Source organism: Oreochromis aureus, linkage group 20, assembly GCF_013358895.1.
Source record: "Oreochromis aureus strain Israel breed Guangdong linkage group 20, ZZ_aureus, whole genome shotgun sequence".
NCBI lineage: Eukaryota > Metazoa > Chordata > Actinopteri > Cichliformes > Cichlidae > Oreochromis > Oreochromis aureus.
Genome location: NC_052961.1, coordinates 11,394,472 through 11,413,881, shown reverse-complemented (window position 1 = coordinate 11,413,881; position 19,410 = coordinate 11,394,472). Strand labels below are relative to the sequence as shown.

Below are 19,410 nucleotides of genomic sequence, written 5' to 3'. Positions count from 1 at the left end.
TGGCTCACTATTCTGTTTTCCACACTGTATAACAATAATTTTAGGAATCCCCAAAAATGTGTCCATCAGGGTGTGAGACACCCCACATAAACGGAGTAGCTGCAACGACTGGATGCTAATATTTTTTTACCCGTTAGAAAAGATAAATGGATTTCTACCACATGACTAAGAGTTTAGTATAGACGCCAAGCTTAAGATCAGTTTAGTCAGTGTTTTAAAGTGTAGTAAGCTTCACGATCAGGTTACAGTCTTTATACTAAACAAAGTGGAGGAACCCTTGTCATGACAGTTAGAGAAGGTTTTGCATGGTTTAGAAATTATTATCATCATTATTATTATATCATTATAATAAGTCCTCTCTTGTAGGACTTTAGACAATCTCTCAAGTCTTTCTTACTTTTTTCTCATTGAGGAAACCTTTGCAAGAGAAAGCTCTAGAGAAGCAGCAGAGCACTTAATCAGCTTCTTATTGTGACATCTGCCATGGTAGAGATATCATTGTGTCTATTTCCAACAAAGCAGCCAAGGTAACATCAATACGCTATGAGTCAACAGGTAATCATGCAGAACGTGCAGCGAGGTCTGCAGATGAGATGAGAGAAATCCAGCTCCTAGATGCTGTTCTAAGCTCCAACTTGCCTTAATTACAAACCTATTTGCAACCTTCTCTTTTTTTTTTCAAGAGCAAAGAGCTCATGTTGAAGTTTAAGTATCATCTGCCCTCCTCACACCCTTCACTTTTTAAATCTTTTCCTTTTTTGTTCTTTCACAATCAATTTCTGTACTTTCTGTATCTTTCTCAGTCTCCGTTGTAGTAGATATCCCTCTGCAGAGAGGGCGAGTACAGTAGGTCTGTCAGCCCTGGAGGACTGAGAGAGATCAGAAGACATGTCAGAAGTCTGGTGGGTCTTTTCCACCTAGACCCCACTCAGGTATGTGGATAAAACCTAAAGAGAAAACGCAAATACAGCCCTAGGTCCACACCACAGGTCTGTAGCCAGGGGAGACAGGAATGCCCCCTGACTGCAGTCAGACAGACATCCTTGAATAAAGAGCGATATCCATAGGGTGGATTTCCATGTAGAAAGAATGTAATTCTGTGTGTGTTCCACGGTACTATGCGAAGAAGCATGGGTAGCTGTATGCACAGTGGGAGAGAGAGAGAGGTGATAAATGGACACTGTGCTATATGTGACCATTGTTTGAGTTGCCAAAGTGCTTTGTTGTTGGCCAGTGATTATCTGGGCTACAGAACACTATGATGAGTTTTCAGTTTGAAGAACATGGTAGAGGAGGAAAAAGTGGGCAAATAAAGGTCTTTCCTGTTGGCTACGTGTGATGACTTAGCCAAGCCAGAAGACTTATAGCACAGTCTCACACATACGGCCGGGGGACCTGGATCACTTTGAAACCAAAAAAGTAGAAGTAGAATAAAACTATTGGTGGCTGCTGCAGAGCCCCCAATGTATTGTACTGTATTACAGTGCCCCTGAATGGCCTCCGGTCGGAGGTGAGCCGTGGCAATTTTAGCCGGCTCCTGACAGTGGACAGGAGGCCTGGTCAACTGGACGACAGTGAGGGTCACAGGTTCCCCTGGGGAGGAGATATCCCAAAGGGGGTGGGCAGATGGGGTCTGGAATGAGAGTGTTCTCAGACAGGTGGATGGTTGTCACCCTTATTTTGCCACCGCCAGCAAGCAGGTGGCCTCTCCCTCCTCCTCTTCCACTCAAGGGTCACCTTGACATGGCACTGCTTCCCCATGGGTCCCATCCCTTCATATACACTCTATACACACACACACACACACACACTTGTGCTCACACAGACACGCCAATGGTTCTCTGCTCCTCTCAGTCAACCCCAGCACCTGGGGACTGGGAGTGTAAACAGTCGCTCTCAAGGTTGAACCCAGGTGTTTCATTTCCATTAAGGCCCTCATCACATTCACAGCCTCCTCCCTCTGACTTTGGTCATAACACAGACGAAATAGTCATTAAATTTTAGATTACCTTCTCTTTGCCTTTGTAGATGTTGAGATGCACAGGGTCTATTTTAAATGTCTTTCTATGAAATAATTATCTCCCAACTCTTTGCACTCGACGTCTTCAAAAGAGGATGTTCCATTGATGATTTTTGCCCTACATCATAGCTTTGCTCTTGCCGCAACTCTAAAACCCAATATAGCGTAATTAAACTAACACAGTGACATCAATAAAGACAGAAGTGCTCTGTAATTACAGTCTGTGCTAGGACATCATAAGCAGGCAGTGTCATCACCCTAACGAAGGAAATAAATCGATGGCAGACGGACAAAGCCCCGCTTTACAATCCCCTTCTCCTCTGACACACAAAGCCAACCATAAACACGAGTAAGGCAAGAGTTTAATGGCAATCTTAAAGTTACGGAGGCCACTAGCTTGTCTTTACTGCTCCTGCCCTGCAATACAATGGGTGCCTTGACACTTTAACCACTCCCTTACTCTCCTTCATTAGCTGGGCTTCTCTCTGTTTCTCCTCTAAGCCTGCCTTTTCCCTTTCCCTCCTCTTCTCTGTGGTGTCTAGTCTCCTCATCCTCTGGAGACACATGAGTGGCAGGCCTTCCCCTTAATAACTGTGTATTCCAATTCTGACACAGTTGCACACAAACAGACACACAGATATAAATACACACAAACACGCGGAAAAAAAATGTTGCAGGATTCAAGATTGGCATTCCCACGTTGCTGCTTCCTGCAGAGAACCATGTGGACAGCAAGGCTAAATGTCAGAGAAAGATAGTCCACACGCACACACACATACATGCAGGGTCGCTCCCACAAACCGTACAGACAAGACGCCGCACACTGATAGTGTTTGGAGTGTGAGGCTAAATGTCAAGGGATGATGTAAATTCTCATGATTGCTTCCAGAAGTAGTTTATCACAATGCCAACGATGGCAAGATCAGTGTCTCATTGTCCTCGAAGAGCAGGACAGTAGCGCTCCAGCACAAGTAGTAGACAGTGTTTGTGTTTCTGCAATCAGTAGCACTTTACAGCTTGGTCATATTATGATTATTGAGTAGTGATAGTTTGACGTTTTAAAGAAAATGATTAGTACCCTGTAATTTATAAAATAACCAGCAATTTGCAAAAGGGTATACCTAACAGGGTGGTAAGGTGCCAAAAATAAAGACTGAACATCTAACCATGTCAAAGAACATTTAAATAAAGTGTTGAAGCATACAAGTATAGCAGTATTTTTGAAACAACTACTAACTATAAAAATAATTCTAGTTAAAGGTTGAGATTTGAATGTTTTGACGTATTATGCCACAATAGAACCTTCAAAAACACATAAAAATCATATCAAGATCATCAGTCAAAGGAAGAAATTACTATGTATCATAATGTGGCTTTCTTTATATTCCAAACACCCCCTTTTTGTTATAAAGTAATACTGCTGTATTTGTTTAGTGATGTAACTTTTTGTTACTTTGTTATTTGTTTCTGATTCTTTTTAGTTTCTGTGTAATAACCATAAATCAGAGCTGCAGAATGCTAGCTGTTGCTTTCTGTTAATGTTAGTATTTTATACTAACATTGCTTTCTTATTATTACTTTGGTAATTGCATGGGTTAACCGAACTATTACCTCTTTATTATCAATCTATCGCTATAATATTTCAGTTCTATTACCAAGCTGTAGTGTCAAGTGTTGCCCAGAAATCTATAATAATATTTCTTCTCAGCGTCTGTTCTCTGCATCAAGGTTTCCAGCTGAGATTAGTCTGGGCTATATCCAAGCGTGTTACATGCAAACACAAGGGAGTGTGTGGACCCGACCCAAGACTCAAATCAGAAATAGGGATGCCTGCCATAGTTGAGTTTGTATAAAAATTCTTTAAACATCCAGAGTAGTCTCAGGGCGACAGTAGTGCATCTTTCTTAGCCTTCTTTCCCCCTACACATCATTTGTTAAAATGAACCAATGCTAAATATGCCATTTACAAGAAATATGAGTAACTAGTGAGTTGTAAAGTTGTGTATACTACTAAATGTACGTATCACATCAATTAGTAAAACATATTTAATTCAGGAGTGTGTCTCCCTGTTGCCCTGCATTATATGCAGCACGCAGTCAGAAACAAACTCTAGTCATTCTGGGCTGTTGCCTGGACTCCCCACCCTAACTTGCTGCCTACTTGCTGAGGTGTCTGATGAGCAGACTCACTGGTGTGTCAAATATGTGGGAAATAGTCAATCAGCTAGGCCGGTGTGACAAGCCTGTGTATTTCTGTGGTTTGGAAATGCTGTTTCAAAAAAGTGTGTGAAAGTCATGCTCTGTGCCAGACTGAGGATAAACACTTTATGGTTTTGGAATAGGAGAGTTACGCCTCTTCCTTCTCTGGAAGGTATGGTTAGATGCTAATTTTATCTATAGTTAGTCAACCCCAAGCTGCGTGGTATTTATTGCGCACTTGTACTACTAGGGCAGCCGTGCTCGAGTGTATTTCTGTCTGTCTGGAAATTTGTGTGTGTGCATTGTGTAGCTGATTTTTTTTTTTTACATAAATGAGAAAAAGATGGGAAGAAAGGAAAAAGATTATGTTTTGGACTGGATAATTTATGGAGGAGATACTGTTGATGTGATTTAGTGTGTGGGTGCTCCATGGGCCACTGAACATGGAAAATGAGAAGGCAGAGGTGGCCATGATTAGAGGTGTACCTTGTTGACTACTTTATGAGTGTATTCAGATGTGTGTGTACATGTGCACATCGATGGCTGTAGGAGCTTATAGTTGAACGGCCAAAGGTAAACATAGCAGGACACGCACAGTCTATCATCTCCATTGTCTGGGTAATAACTGTCAGTGTTGGTGTGTATTACCAGGACAAGCAAAGTTGACTTTTCCCGTGCTTTACTCAGTCATACTGTGTGTGTGTGTTTGTATTTATGTGATTATGTGTGAGGTCCTCGCCCTAGCTGATGTATCTGAGTGATCTCAGACATGTGTTAGGGGCCAAGATGAAGGGTCATCATATACAAACACACCCAGGGAAATAGAGTGTGAGAGAGCGTTGGGGCCTGTGGGACCACTTGACTAACACTCTCACCCATGAAATCATATACTACCCAACATGTTTCTTCTGTTTGCCTCCATTCAGCTACTGGAAAACAGATTGTTTGGTCTTTGAATAACATCAACAGAACATGTCAGAAATAAAATTGCAAAGAGTCCACAGGATAACAGTGGCAGTAGACAAGAATAAGAATCAAAACGCCAGGGTTCATTTATCCATCTCCTTAAGCCGCTTAGTTCAATCAGGGTTGCAGCAGCAAAGCAGAGGATCCCAGACATCTATGTTCCCCACAACTTCTTCTATCTCCTCCTCGTTTTATTTTTTGGTTTGTCGTCTATGATGATAGGTGTGGGAAGGGTACACGGAAAGCATATAGACTAACACAGATACGTGGCTTCAGCTTTTCTAGTCATGTATATATTTTCACCAACCCATAGATAATACTGTTCTGCATTTTTCATTACTAGTTTTTCCTTAGTGTTACATTTTAGTTTCCAATTCCTATTTATTTGCTTGTTTCAGTTCTTATTGTTTAAAAAAATATTTAGCTTCAGTTTAGTTTCTGTTAGTTTAAAGAGTTTTTTCATCGTTATTCGACTGGCACTTTTAGTGGCAATTTTGCATTTTTTACTGTCATTAGTAAACAATAGTACAAAATATTAGTTAATTAGGGCTTTTTTCAGAAGTTTATTTTTCATTTTTATTTCAGTTAACTAAAGTGTTTTTCATACATAGATTTTTAGTTTAGTTGTATTTAACCAACCAGAACATTTTTGACACGGGAGAACCTGCTAAAAAACATGGCGCTCTGGAGAATATATTTATTAGAATATTATAATGTCTATTCAAATTGTATTCAAGTATTTCTCTTTGTTTTGACTTTGAGAGAAGAATATGGTCAATCTGTTTAAGCCGGATCCTCTACTTGCACATTTTCATAGTCTGCAAAATGAATGTTGACACACTCTGAAATCCAGTGGCTACACTTCACAATCATTAGTGTTTAGTTATGCATTTCCATGAGGATTGTCTGCGTATTAGGCCATGCCTGGACAGCAGTCCAACTACAGCAGACCTGTTTACAGTGCTGGTTTGTTATTCGTGATAAACATTTTAACAGCGTAGCATCCTTAGTATCAGTAGGAATATAGATGCTAAGGATTATAGGCATCTCAAACTATTTTTTTCTTTGTCAAAAAGCAGAATGGGCTAACAATTGTTCTACTTAAGTCTATTTTTTTCCTTTACTTTGTTTAACCAACCAAGGTGCAGTACAATCACTGAGCACAAATGCTCTTTTTTATGCTACACACAGTTGCACACATTCACAGTTGGAGGCTTCCCAATGCAACCGCAGTTTGATCTCATGGCCAGCTAAGCAGCTTTAATCTGTTTTGTACAAAGTTGGATCATACTGATTGTCCCACACACTGCTCTCCTGCAGCTGTGCAAAGGCTAGTCAAAGCTCAGTTTGATGATCAATACATTAAGTGATTGCAGAGCATTTGTTACATTTATGGAAAAAAAAATCAGTGAATATTACTTGTAATTGCCAACAACTAAACAAGAGCAACCAGCATGTATTATCTTTCAGTTTGGCTGTTGTGAGGAGAAATCATGTTGGAATTTTCATTCAGGTTGACATGCAGTACACTCTTACCACAGTTTTTTATGCTATGGCTCAAAGAATTTAATCACAGACATTTGCTTTTTTTAAAATAAGTAGCTTATCTTTATGTTTTTAATCTTTTTGTGGACAACAGCTCTCCCTGCTTAGTTAAAAAGCACAACAGTTCCATTCAATATTCACTTAAGCTCTTAGTTTGACCACTGAATTTGCTGGGAATCATGACTCTGTATTTACCCATTTACACTTGTCATTTTCTTTTTTGTCTCATATCAAGATCAGACTCCCTCGATGCTTTGTATACTCAACATTCTGGCACAGTTTGTGTTTATGGAGGCGAATCACAGTGTGTCTGTGTTCGTGTAAAATCCCTATACCATACACAGGGATCAGAGAAGAAAGCCAGCGCCTTACCTCATGCTGGAATCCAATCCAAGCGTTTCTGTGAAGGGGGCTTGGTCTCAAATATGTTTAGTGTTACCTTGAGAACGTGAGCCCTGCAATGTAAGCAATGCCTGAAATTCGATTTGATCTGCATGGCCACCATCACTTGACCATGGCTGATGTCTGTCCTTCTCCCCCTCACTCTATCTGTGCCTGAGCCGCTGTTGAGCCCAGGGCTCCAATTAAACCCATGATGCCTGGCTCTGGTTGGTATGGTGACCAGACAGGGCAGAGAGAGAGCTGTGATTCCCAGGTGAAAGGTGGGATAGACTTTCTGATTCGCTCCAGCACCCAGATAGAGTTACAGCTCAATTTCAACCTCTCACCCTCATCGGTCTATCCTCATGACTAAAATAGGACCAAGGAATGGAAGGGAAAGGAAGAATAGCTTCTTCTTTTCCTACTCAGCTTTCCTGTCTGTCTCTCTTCCTTTACACACTCCTTTTTTTATCACTCCCTCTTTTCAACCACCTCCAGCCCCCACCATAGCACTGTGCTGACGTTTTTTGTGACAGAAGGGACTCTGAGATGTGCTTTATAGCTTGGTCAGCTTGTAAAGCAGCACTTCTAAGTCTGTAGTTCTGTCTCACTTTAAAAAGTTGAGTTTTTTGACCTCCCTGGCGCTTTATCCTTCTTTTTTTTCAGTCGCGCTTACTGCTTGTGCTTTGTTCTTTTACCTTTTTTGTGGACAAGGCAGGATTTGTGAATTAATCATAAGTGGTTCAATAGCTGGCCTTAGCTGTGCTCCGTCACTGAGGGATCAATAGGGGAAGTTCAGTGGCACTGACTGCTCTGGAGGAGAGACAAGGAGGGCCACGTCCAGGTGATCCATTAGCCTGGTCTGGCATTAGGCAAGATGTAGAGGAGAGCCTGTTCTCAGCCCATCCTGCATCTATAGAGGTCTCTAGAGAGACATACAGTAACCCTAATTTCAGCTGGACTTCAAGGTCTTCTTGTGATGTTCATATTATCTGAAAAAACTATGAATACAATATCTATTTCACAGTAGTAGGTGTTTTATACTCACAATCAAAACTAATAACTTAATATATCTTCATAAAACTGCTGCCAATACGCACAGACTTAAGCTCTCAGTGTTCTGCAGCTTTAAAATCCAGGGTTTGAGTCTCTACCTTTTGCTTTTTTTTTTGTTTTCTTTTCATGCTGTCGTTTATATTTTTTATGTTTAGGACAGTCACAGAAGTTTATATTACTTATATTACCTGTTGAATGTGGCTTTAGGAGATTGGCAAGGAGGAATAAAAATCTTTGATCTTTCACCCTAAATTGGGCTCTTAAAAATACATGACCACATCATTAAGTTGGTGTCTGAATCCCCCCTGCTTCTCATATAATAGAAAGGAAGATTGTTGTTACTAATAATAAAAACCTGACCTTTTCTTGCTGCAGTCTAGTTCGACTTAGATTTAATTGCATTAGTATTTTCCTACCAGGGGAGAACATAAGCTGCTAAAGCAGCAACTTTACCCCATGACATAAAATAAGGCTGTATGCAATTCCCTGCTGGCCATGCATTATTGAAAATACAAAAGCATCCTCTTTACAAAGTGTCATAATAAGGCAGTGCTACAGGACTTAAGTTTACACTTGCACGATGCACACAGCATGTAGTTGTCAGCAGGAGCTGGGCTGTAGAGAAGCTTCATTCTGATGGCACCTTCATTTACAACGTACTGAGACACACCATGGATGATTTGTGAAGATTAGCGGAAAGGATGTGAGGTATGAATCATCGTCTCTGTAGTCGCTTTTTCCAAGTAAGCATATGCATACAGTACTGACTAAAGACTGGAAATAGCATTCGCCACAAACATGATGTGGAAGCCTTTTGAGCAAGCATTTGAAAGTCATCAACATTCCAACCCAGTTAAACACATTATATGCACTCTCTCTCACACGTACACACAAACATGCAGTGACAGTGTGCATTTCAAGTGAATAAAAAATGTCTTCACCGCCAAAACCTTACAAGCACTGAAATTCAGATTCCGTGTCACCTAAGCTGTACATCAAAGCTGCACATTAGTCCCTAATGCTATGTGTGTATGTGTTGACACAGAGAATGGAGAGGTGTAACCAGTGTATGACATGGCTATTTGTAAATAACATCCAAACCTCATCCACTGGCAGCAGCTGAGAGCTTTAACTCTGAGCAGTGATGGCAGCCTCCCTGAAATGTGCATGAAACCAGCTTAGTGCTATCAGTAAAGCATCACCGCCAATCACCAGCCACCCTCTCATTCCGCCGGGCTGCTGTGGACCAGATAAGAGCGACACCACCCTCCTCCCCTACTGCTTCCATCCGCTTTATGTTGTCCCCCAACAATTCACCCACCCTCCCACACCAATTCACCCTTATCCTCTTTACAAGGTCTTATAGGGACAGAGACACTGATGTGCAGCTACAACAGTAATTTATATTCTTTGTAAATTGTCTGTGATTTTTTCATTGAGATAAGTGTGGGGGAAACATCTGTTTTGTGCTGGAAGGCAGTGGGCCGGAGCTTGAGTTCTGTGGCAATCACCGGCAGTATAGATAGAGAGGAAGAGGGGAGGCACACGATCTGTCTCCCTATCCTGAATTACAACTCCAGGGGCCTAGCTACCCTCTCATTATTACTGTTGTATTTAGCTGAACACTGGGTAAACAAACATTGAGCTCCATCTGTACAGCCTTGGAGATCAGTATCTGACGCCATGTTTGGAAAACTTAACTTCCATCATTTACTTCAGTCTAATTCGTGTCAGCCATTGTTTTATACTCTTAAATCTTTTTTTTAATTCTTTTTTTTTTTTTTAAAAATATTTAAAATAAAATTACAATGTGTTTCAAAAACTCTTCAGAGGTGAGAAAATAACACCCTAGGAAAAATAATAGATCATGAGATATGATTAAAAAGATGTTGCATGACTTGTTCCAGCTGACTAACCCACCACACAGCCCTCATTGTCTTAATTATCATAATGGTTGAGGGCTGGAGTCCTGAGCCACTCAGGACTACAGCAGTAAGGCATTACAGTGACCAGGTGCTAAGGCCTCATTGGCAGTCAAAGAGGAACGCGACCTGCGGCATCTCGACATACGCACACTAGCGGGGGAGTTGGAGGGTTTCAGAGCAGTACAGACGATGAATCTCAATCATGAGGCCATGGCAGATTTACATTTAAAGTAGTTTTAGTGTACGCCCCACTTCCTGATGCATTCGTTGGCAGGTCTGAAAGGAGCAGCTTATCTGCGAGTCATCAATTGCACGTGATGCGTCCAGATAGGGGCTCCTGACGCCAGCACCTTTCTGTTCACACATCTAGCTCAAAGATCATGTGCTGTCTAATAGAGCACCATTGCTTGCCATGTAATTACATTACATGCAAAAAAACGCTGCAAAGTTTTGATAGCTCCAAGTGTGCGCATGTGCTCTCAATCGCATGTGTTTGAACACGTGATTTATGTTTTAACTGTGATTGACAGAAACTGTAATGACAAGCATCAGTGTGTTATTGATGGTCTGTCACTCTTCTTGTTAATAATGTTATCCCCATATGGAGCAATGGGGTTACTGTGTGCAGTGCTTCTGTTCGAGTGCCCAGGGGCATATTTATCCCTCATATTCATTCTTAATAGGATTGGTTTTTGTGTAACACAAAATACAGGTGTGTGTATGTGGATGTGTTTGGATGAGTAGTAGGTAGGAGTGTGGTTGTTGACACAGTGGGGTAAAGGCTGTGATGGCTGAAGGCTCCGATGGGTAATTGAGAACAGCAGGTGTCGCCTCCCTCCTGAGCCACTTCAGGCCCCAACCAGCTCACCCTCCGATCTTCAAAGCCTCTCCAGCCCAGCTCTTCTCTCCTCTCCAATGTCAGTCGAGCTTGCTAGGGAGAAAAACAGCATGTATTGCAGCATGGTATTAATCAAACCTAGAGCATCACAGGGAATGTGGCGGAGTGGGCTACGCCAGTTCACCAAGACTGAGATATTTCATTCTTGTAAGCCTTTTGACAAAAATACATTCAGAAAGAAGCGTAACCTTTACTATTATAACCTGGAATACCAATTTAGTATTCTTGTCTTACACTTGAGCACACCTGCTACAATTGAGTAGTTTTAAGTCCAGTAAAAAAGTAATAACTTATACCATGTATTATGAATAATGTATGGCCTACATGTTGTGTCTTTTTTCATTTTAATCTAAGGCGATTCACCAGAGCTGTGGAGAACAGAAGAATCTCTTGTTCTCACTCAGATTTCGCTTTCTGTGTGTATGTAGCTTTTCCCTTTCTGTTTCTGTTTGTGCCGACAGGCCTTTAGACAGTAAAGCTGAGAATGTGAGCAGGTTTTTTTTCTTACCTGCCTTTGGGCCCAGGTTTCCCTGCTTTGGCTTTGTTACCCATGCTGAACACGTCACCAGCCTCATAAAACCTCCACCCTCCCCTGACTTTTTCAAATCAACAGATCTGATTGAGTGAATGCCATTACCTGGGTAAATGAGTGATTCCTAAAGGACTGGACAAGGCCTAACACCACCCTGAGGGTAAAGCTTATTATCGCTGCAAACTCCAAAGAAGAGAGAGGCAGCTGTGGAGCTTGTGTGCACTTTGTCAGAAGCCTGTATTTCCATATTAATCTGCCACATTTAGGCATCTGAGACAGAGGGCCTCCTGTCACGCTTCTTTGATAACGGAGCAGTTAGCTTTTTCCCCTCATGTATAAATATGTGTAATTCTGATAAGATTAATTGAAGCGCCTAAGTATACAGTAGTAAAAGATGAGGGGGAGAGAGAGAGAGTGGGAGACAGCAGGAGGGAAAGGAGACACATTATGCCAAAGCATGCATTTTAGACTAGTTTTTGCCTAAGACCTACCCCAGAGTGGGTGCCTTGCCTCTCTCTTCTGGGCCCTAAGTGCCTTGAATTGAAAATAGCATCTACCTAACAGTCCCTCAAAAATAGCTGAGCGAATAAGTTTTTGCGCCGAGCCGATAAATACGGCGTGGAGCCTCTGACACCGAAGCCTCACCCCAATTTCCAGTGCTCTGGAGGAGATCAGATAGCCCTGTGTCATTTGATTTTCTGCCTTATCTCATCCGCGCCCATCTTTTTGTCTCACGCAGAGCTACATTTTAAGAAGCACACACTCCTTGTATCTTTTGAAGGACAAAACCCAGAATGATATTGAAGCGAATAATGGCATCAAACTTTTAGAGGGCCATTCCTTGTTTGATTGCTACCAAAAACAGGAATGGCATGTCAGATGAGCGTCCTTCAAGTGATATTTGGTATGCAGATCTGCAGGAGTACATGATGAGATTACAGCAATCTGCAAAGTTCTTAGCTCCAGAGTGCCATTTATGATCGCATCTCTACGATGGGTGACGTTATGGATGCTGTAAACTAGAAAACAATTTATACTTTGTGTATATTGCATACAGCCATCGAGGAGTTCCACTTCTCAAGCTGACCAATAAACACGTCTGTTTAATAGTTGTTTTCTGCAAAGCATGCAAAGTGCCGAACAAGACAGGGGAGTGAGTAAGGAGAAGACAACAGGAGAGAAGGAGGTGTGGGAGGGTGTAGGTGAGGGATCCTGAGACAGATGAAACAAGAGGGAGAGAGTGAGCAGAGAAGGACTTGGAGCGAGGGAGGAGACAAAGACATTCCCTGGTGAACAGCTTGAGTTGACTGACGGCAAGAAGATCGGGCTGCAGCGAGGGAAAGGGAGGAGGAAAGGGAGGAAGGGAGATCAGGAAGGAGTGAGCACATCAGTGTGTGAGTGGCGTCTCTCATTAGAAGGTGCTGTCAGGGGCCACAGAGGGGGGACTGCAGGGACCCCAGTTCCCCTCTTCTCCTCCCTCTTTACTGGCCCCTGAGATCCAGCAAGGAAAAATGATTGATGAGTGATACCAAGATAAACACACGCCCTGGCCCCTAAAGGCAGCCCTGCAAAATGATGCATGCAGCTTTATAAATAAATCTTGTGGAAAAAAATTTAACAATAAACAACAAAACAATGCAAAACAACCATTGGGTTTTCTTATTTTGGTTATTGCTACAGAAGCCACAAATCAACCCGACTTTTTCCCCCCCCCTTTGCTTTGATGAGAGTTTTTCCTCCTTTTTGTGTTTCTAGTTTTACATATCTGTGCCTGTGTGTGTTGTGTGTGTTTTATGTGTGGAGCAATGAGCAAAACACTAACAAGGCTCACCAGCTGACTGGATGGTTAAGCCCCCTTCAGTTACACTGCCTCCTCAGCAGCCTGGGCAGGCGGCTTTCCCACTCATTCACTGTGAGGCAACAAACACTGATGCAAACCTGTTCTCATTTGGGAGTGCTCCAAATCATAGCAGCTGTGTGTGGTGTGTTTCTACTTGTATTACTTATGTTGTGGGGACCTAACCACATTTACATTCACTTTGTGGGGACTGTCTCTGCTTCTGGGAATAAAATGCAAGTCCCCATACCACTAATCATTATAATTTCGACTGGACTCTTGGAAGACTTGGTTCAAGGTTGGGATAAGTTTAGGGTGAGGGGACGTTGCCAGGAAATGAATTTAAGTCAAAGTCATGTCCAGTGATGGAAACCCACCCACTGCACTGTGGAGGTATGGACAAGTGTGTGGGAATCTGTGGAGAGTGAGCACTATGTATGGATTCATACTGATGATTCGTAACCACTGCACAATACACATAAATACTAATACATATACACATAACTATGTCTAACTGCTTCCTAATTGTTGAGAAAGTCATAAATGTTTTATGCTACACTTTCTGTTAATGTTTAACACTGAGCGGCAAATGCCTCTGTTACAAATCGAAATGGAAAGGCAGATTATCATCAAATAGTACATTATATCATTATGAGCCTACAGGCTGTGGTCTGGTGGAGGGAGAATGAATTATGAATGGAGTGTGAAGGAAGATCTTCTCTTTCCCCTAGGGACTTCCAACACCACAACTCATTTAAGTTGGATGAATGAGAGATAAGGAAGAAACCCACTCACCCCCCCATGCTGCTTTCCTTACAAACTGGCCTTCATATAATTTACTCTGAGAGAAGGAGTGTCACTTTAACTCCTCACAGCACACACACTTCTCATTGGAAGAAATGTATGCTGAAGGGTGCTTTGTTCATTGTCAAACTGTGCATACCAATGCTGAAAAACACCATAAAGAAGTCTTGTCATCTAAGTCACTGGTGCATTTTCTGCCTGGCGTAGACTCGTGTCAGGCTTCTTTGTACATCTCTAAAATGAGTCCCCGAGCTGTGCTGTAGCTTTGCCTAAAAATTCTTCTCATCTTATCTTATCTTTCTCTCTTTTGCTCTCCCTCTGTCTCTCCTGTCTCGACGGGTCCAGGCCGCAGAATGGGTCGATGATACTGTACAATAGGAAGAAGGTGAAGTACAGAAAGGATGGCTACTGCTGGAAGAAGAGGAAAGATGGGAAGACCACACGGGAGGATCACATGAAGTTGAAAGTGCAGGGAGTTGAGGTGAGTGGGCTGACAAGAGTTTGGATTTAGAGGGAATAAATGGGAAGAGAGGTGGGATAGGGGTGGGCACGGGGGTGGCTACGGGGGTGGGGATGGGGTGGGCGAGAGCCAACCTTCATCCTGACACAGACAAACAGAGGTCTACAGTGAGCTCTCCCTTGGCTGTAATGGAGACAGCCACATGCTGCAGCCGGCCTGTGTCTCCAAGGAACTTCACCAAGAAACAATGCAGCACAACAATAGTTTTCCCTGGGAAGCCAGTCGAGTGGAACCGATTGTTTGTACCTTATTAAAGCTCTGGATGTTGCCTTTGCTCCAGAGAGCCTACATTAATCTTGCTGGCTCAAAGCAGTACTGTGAAACTAGTGTTCCCTCACCTCACTCCAAGTCACTACCCATACCAGCTGCTGCCATAAAAGCCCACTTGCATCTCTGCTTGGCTCACCTAGCCTCTCGGTAGACTTAAGTTGGTGACAGTGTTGGTACCCTGGCTGATCTATCAGCAGTCATGTTAATCAAGACTCATCCAAAGACTCCAAAGTTCCTTAGCATTTGATTATTGCTCACGTTTTAATTCTGGTCTCTTTCTCACATTGACCACAAGCAATAATGCCAAAAGTACAGGAGTTGAGATAGAATCAAGGATAAGGGTGGGAGATTCTGAGCTTTCTTTTGTGTATGTGCTCTCATACACACACAAACCCAAGCACACAATTTACACATACATACACCTAACCGCACACCTCAGGGAGTGGTGCTGTGCATCTGTGTCACACTGTGTGACAAAGACAAAGCTCAGGCATTCTCCCAACAGGGGCTCTACTCGGTGTTTCTACTCCTCTAGATATTTGTCACTCCAAGAAAATGGCCTCTTCCCTCGCTTAGCCAGCTCAGTGTCATCTCTGGTCCTACAGTGGTCTGATAACCCATTGAGACTACACAAATCAGTCCTTTTGAAGCATTAAATATGATTCCAGTTTTGGCTGTAAAGAAGGTTTAGTAACCTCAACCTGCATTACTCTTTTTCAATTAATGTGTGAGTTCAGGCTATGTTTAGACACTATTTTGTGTCTGAGCTCTGACTTTATCAGTAGCCACTGCATATATAAACCAGTACAGAGAGGAACTCAGAAATCCTTCTTCCCTTTGTGGTTTAGTTTCTTAGGGGGGAAAATGCACAGCAGCCAAGTGACATCTGTCAGAGTTATATGGTGATAGGAAGGCAAAGTGCATGCACTTCCACTGGATATAAAAACTAAGTTGACTGTAGAATCCAAAACTCGTAGAACACCTTTCATTATGCCTGTGTGGCACAATTTCTTATAGTCCAAAGACATGCAGGTTAACTGGTGATTGTAAATTGGCTGTAGGTGCGAATGTAAGAGTGAAGATTTGTCGCTCTGTATGTGGTAACCTGTGACGCACCGTTGACCAGTCTAGGGTTTAGTCCCATCTCTTTCTCAACCATTACTAGGTCCAAATGAGACTGAGCTCGAATAGTAGTTAAGAAAACTGAGGAATGGTGCATGAGAAAAGTGTAAACATGACCACTCTTATAAGTAAATCATAGTACGAGACTTTAAATATAAATAAACCTACTTTATATCTAAAGCAGAATATTTACTACAAAGTAGCAATTGATATTAGTTGAAAGTGAGCCTATGTCTTACTCTGCCCTGATGTCTGCTATATCATCTGTACCCATATCGGCATCCACTGAGGCAGTGCCTCCTCAGAATACTGTATTATATTTTCTATTTTCCAGCATCTATCCTGCTCAGTGCTTCAGAAAAGCAGCTGTTTTTTCTTTGGAATAACTTCGTCAATTGGAATATCACTGTCACAGCTCAACTCACAACAATTCTGAAATACAAAAAACAAAACAAAAAACTCCCAAAAGTTAAAACAGTTCATCTTTATTAAATTAATTGCAGGTAGAATCAGTCAAACATGAATGGCAAGAGGTAAAGTCAGCAGGTAGGCTATCTAATAGAGTACACAATTAACCACTGTCCACTGCGTCCTCAACTGCTTTACATAGAATACATATAACCTGGTTTTAAGACCAAGAACAATGAAAACGTTTATGGCATGTTGGATTCAGCAGTAACATTTTTTTCATTGTCCAAATAATACACAGTGATGGCTAAACACTGACAGAGATGTCAGGCATAGTGAGTATTTGGCAACCACATAATAACCATCAGTCACTGGGAGAAAAAATAAGTATCTGATCAGTTGGTGAGTGGCTGTGAGAGGTTACTGGCAATTGCTAGGAGAAATTGGGCGCAAAAAAGTGTACGCTACTGCACGGAGAACCCCCTTGTGATCGCTTTGGCTGCTAGCAGATTGCTGCGGTCACCCATAGTTTGAGTGGAAGATGTTGACTTGTCTGCAAGTACGTGCCAACCACTTGAGTGGTAATAAAACTGTGACGACTTAAACACAAACCAAAAACACAGACCATTCCCCGTCCAAGTTCTGCCTTTTGAAACCTGTTGGTTTCTGCAGTAAGGCACAACTTTTATTTGGAAGCTGGATGTTCTCTGTTTCTAGTTTGAATTGCTCATTTCCAAGTTTCACTATTGCAAAGTCATTGGTTAACTGATATTTGCAAACAAATCTGCGTCTTCTTTGGAAACTACCAATGACCGTGACAATCTGGTAGCACCGTCTTTGTGACTGATTTCTGCAAGTGACAGCCAGCAACCTCCATAAACCACGCATCAACTGGTCTGGGCTACACATTCTTCCCTATAGTGATGGGAGGTTGCCAGGATGTCACTGACCAGTCTCTAGGCCTTTGTCACTGAGCCCAGTGTTTTTTGTTGTATTCTTCTACTCATTCACCTAACTGTACCTGTATCTTTTTTTAAATCCTACTGTTTAGTTCCAACAAATCATGAGCCTTGCATAATAGTCCCAGCCTGCCACTGAGCTTTGATAGTCCACAAGCATGTAGCCCTAACAAGCATTTGGGCAATTACCAGAAATGCATCATGCATCGGAGAGGGGAAATTCTTTAGCAGACACTATTTACATGTTTGAAAATAAATTAGCTTGTGTTCATCAGTCCAAAAAGACTGTCATGGGCTGAAAATTATAGTACAGTTGTTGAATATTCAAAGTGTGCAGTGTACGCAACAATATGAGATAAAGAACATACTGAACTGAAATCATTATGAGTCACATGCCATGGCCGATGGCTCTTGTTGGCACACTTGTCAGTTACTTGGAAAGTGTGTAACTCACCTTCTTGTGATTTTGTCTGCAAGGCCCTATGCCTTGTAACAAGTCTAATTTACTAGAGCTAATTGCTGTATTAGCACCAGAGGTGGCAAATACTATGAACGTGAGCTTGGTGCAGAGGGAAAGCAGAGGAAGAAAATGACTTAGGACTGCAAGGCCACATGGGGGCTTAGAGAAATTGGCCCATAACTGCTGTTTCACATTGTATGTATAGAAATACAGTGCGGGTCTCATCTGTGCTGGGTTATGTTGCTTGGACTCTGCTGTGTCTTTCTCCATGTGCACGCCACCTCTTGCAGCCTTGAAAGACCTGGGTCATGTCCTTTAAACACCTCACACCTCAAGAATGGCAGATGAGAAAGGTGATCCATCACTGCTGTAACTACACTATGATGGATGTGATGTTTACTGTAAGCACATGCTTGACATAAATGACTTGACTTTTGCCCTCCGTTCAGTGAATGTAGGATGGGATAAAGAGCTAGCAATTTCTTCCTAGTTCTTTGCTTCAGAAGAGAAGAGAATAATGTTTTTATGCATAATTCATATTACACATTCACAAGCCAGAACACAAAGAATTGGCATAACTTGAGCACATTCTCACTTGTTTTACAGGAGATTCTTTACACTGTTCACACTGTGCTGTAGATGCTCTGATTCTCTAGCCATGCTGTGCTTAATGGAGGTTCTGTGGTTATTACATGGGCCAAGTTTAGTGCACACTGAGGACAAATGTTGTGGGTGGGTCAGGCTAGTGATGTTCAGGAGCTCTGGCAAGGGAAAGGCTGTAAGCCTGGGAGCGAGGGGACTTCTGGGGCCTGCGAGAAGCAGCCTAGCATGGCAGAAGTGGATGTCAGTGTGCTGCTGTCCTGTCTTCTCCACAGTGCTTGCTCAGCAGCCTGTGTGAAAAGATTCCACTTGTTTCTGCTTTTTACTATTTTGTGAGCTTTTCTCTGTTTGTTTTATTTCTGTCTTTTAATTCATTCACAATACATCTCATCGTTCTCCTCTACTCCCACCTCTTTTTCTTCTTGCTAACCCCCTCCCTTCACTACTGTCCAAGTCCACAGTCCAGACGGACAGAACCTTGAGTTGGGCGGTAATGCTCCCTGTTCCCTAAAATTGGAGCGCAGGGCATGTTGCGGCATTAGCGCTTAACAGGCCGTGAAATAGCAGCCTGCCTTCCTGACGTCTCCCCCATCACTCCAGGTGAGTTGGCCAGACGGCTGGATAAATGAGCAAGCAGCACCCACATCAACCAGCATGCATTTGGGGAACCTGAGGAGAAATGTCCATCAGTGATTATCTCACCACACCCGGTGCTTACCAAGCTCAAGTTATTCACCCAACGTCCAAAAAGACCCTTGCAAGCACTTCCAGTGACTATCTATCAGTCAGATTCCTCTTTTGCAACAGGCCTTGATAAACTATGTTTAAAAAAGAAAAAAAGATCTCATCTTTATAATCAGCATGTATGTCTCACATGTTCATTGCTCTCGCGTCCCCCTGGCTTCCCC

The 19,410-nt window shown here is 42.3% G+C and overlaps 1 protein-coding gene across 1 annotated transcript in view; it reads left to right on the top strand.

The window, feature by feature from the left end:
* The window catches only part of camta1a (calmodulin binding transcription activator 1a), a 233,829-nt gene that overhangs the window by 94,740 nt on the left and 119,679 nt on the right, over window positions 1–19,410 (top strand). Inside the window, exon 3 of the mRNA XM_039604808.1 lies at window positions 14,509–14,644. Within this exon, the coding sequence (XP_039460742.1) occupies window positions 14,525–14,644 (120 nt within the window). The 5' untranslated portion in view covers window positions 14,509–14,524. The remainder of the gene's footprint in view (window positions 1–14,508; window positions 14,645–19,410) is intronic.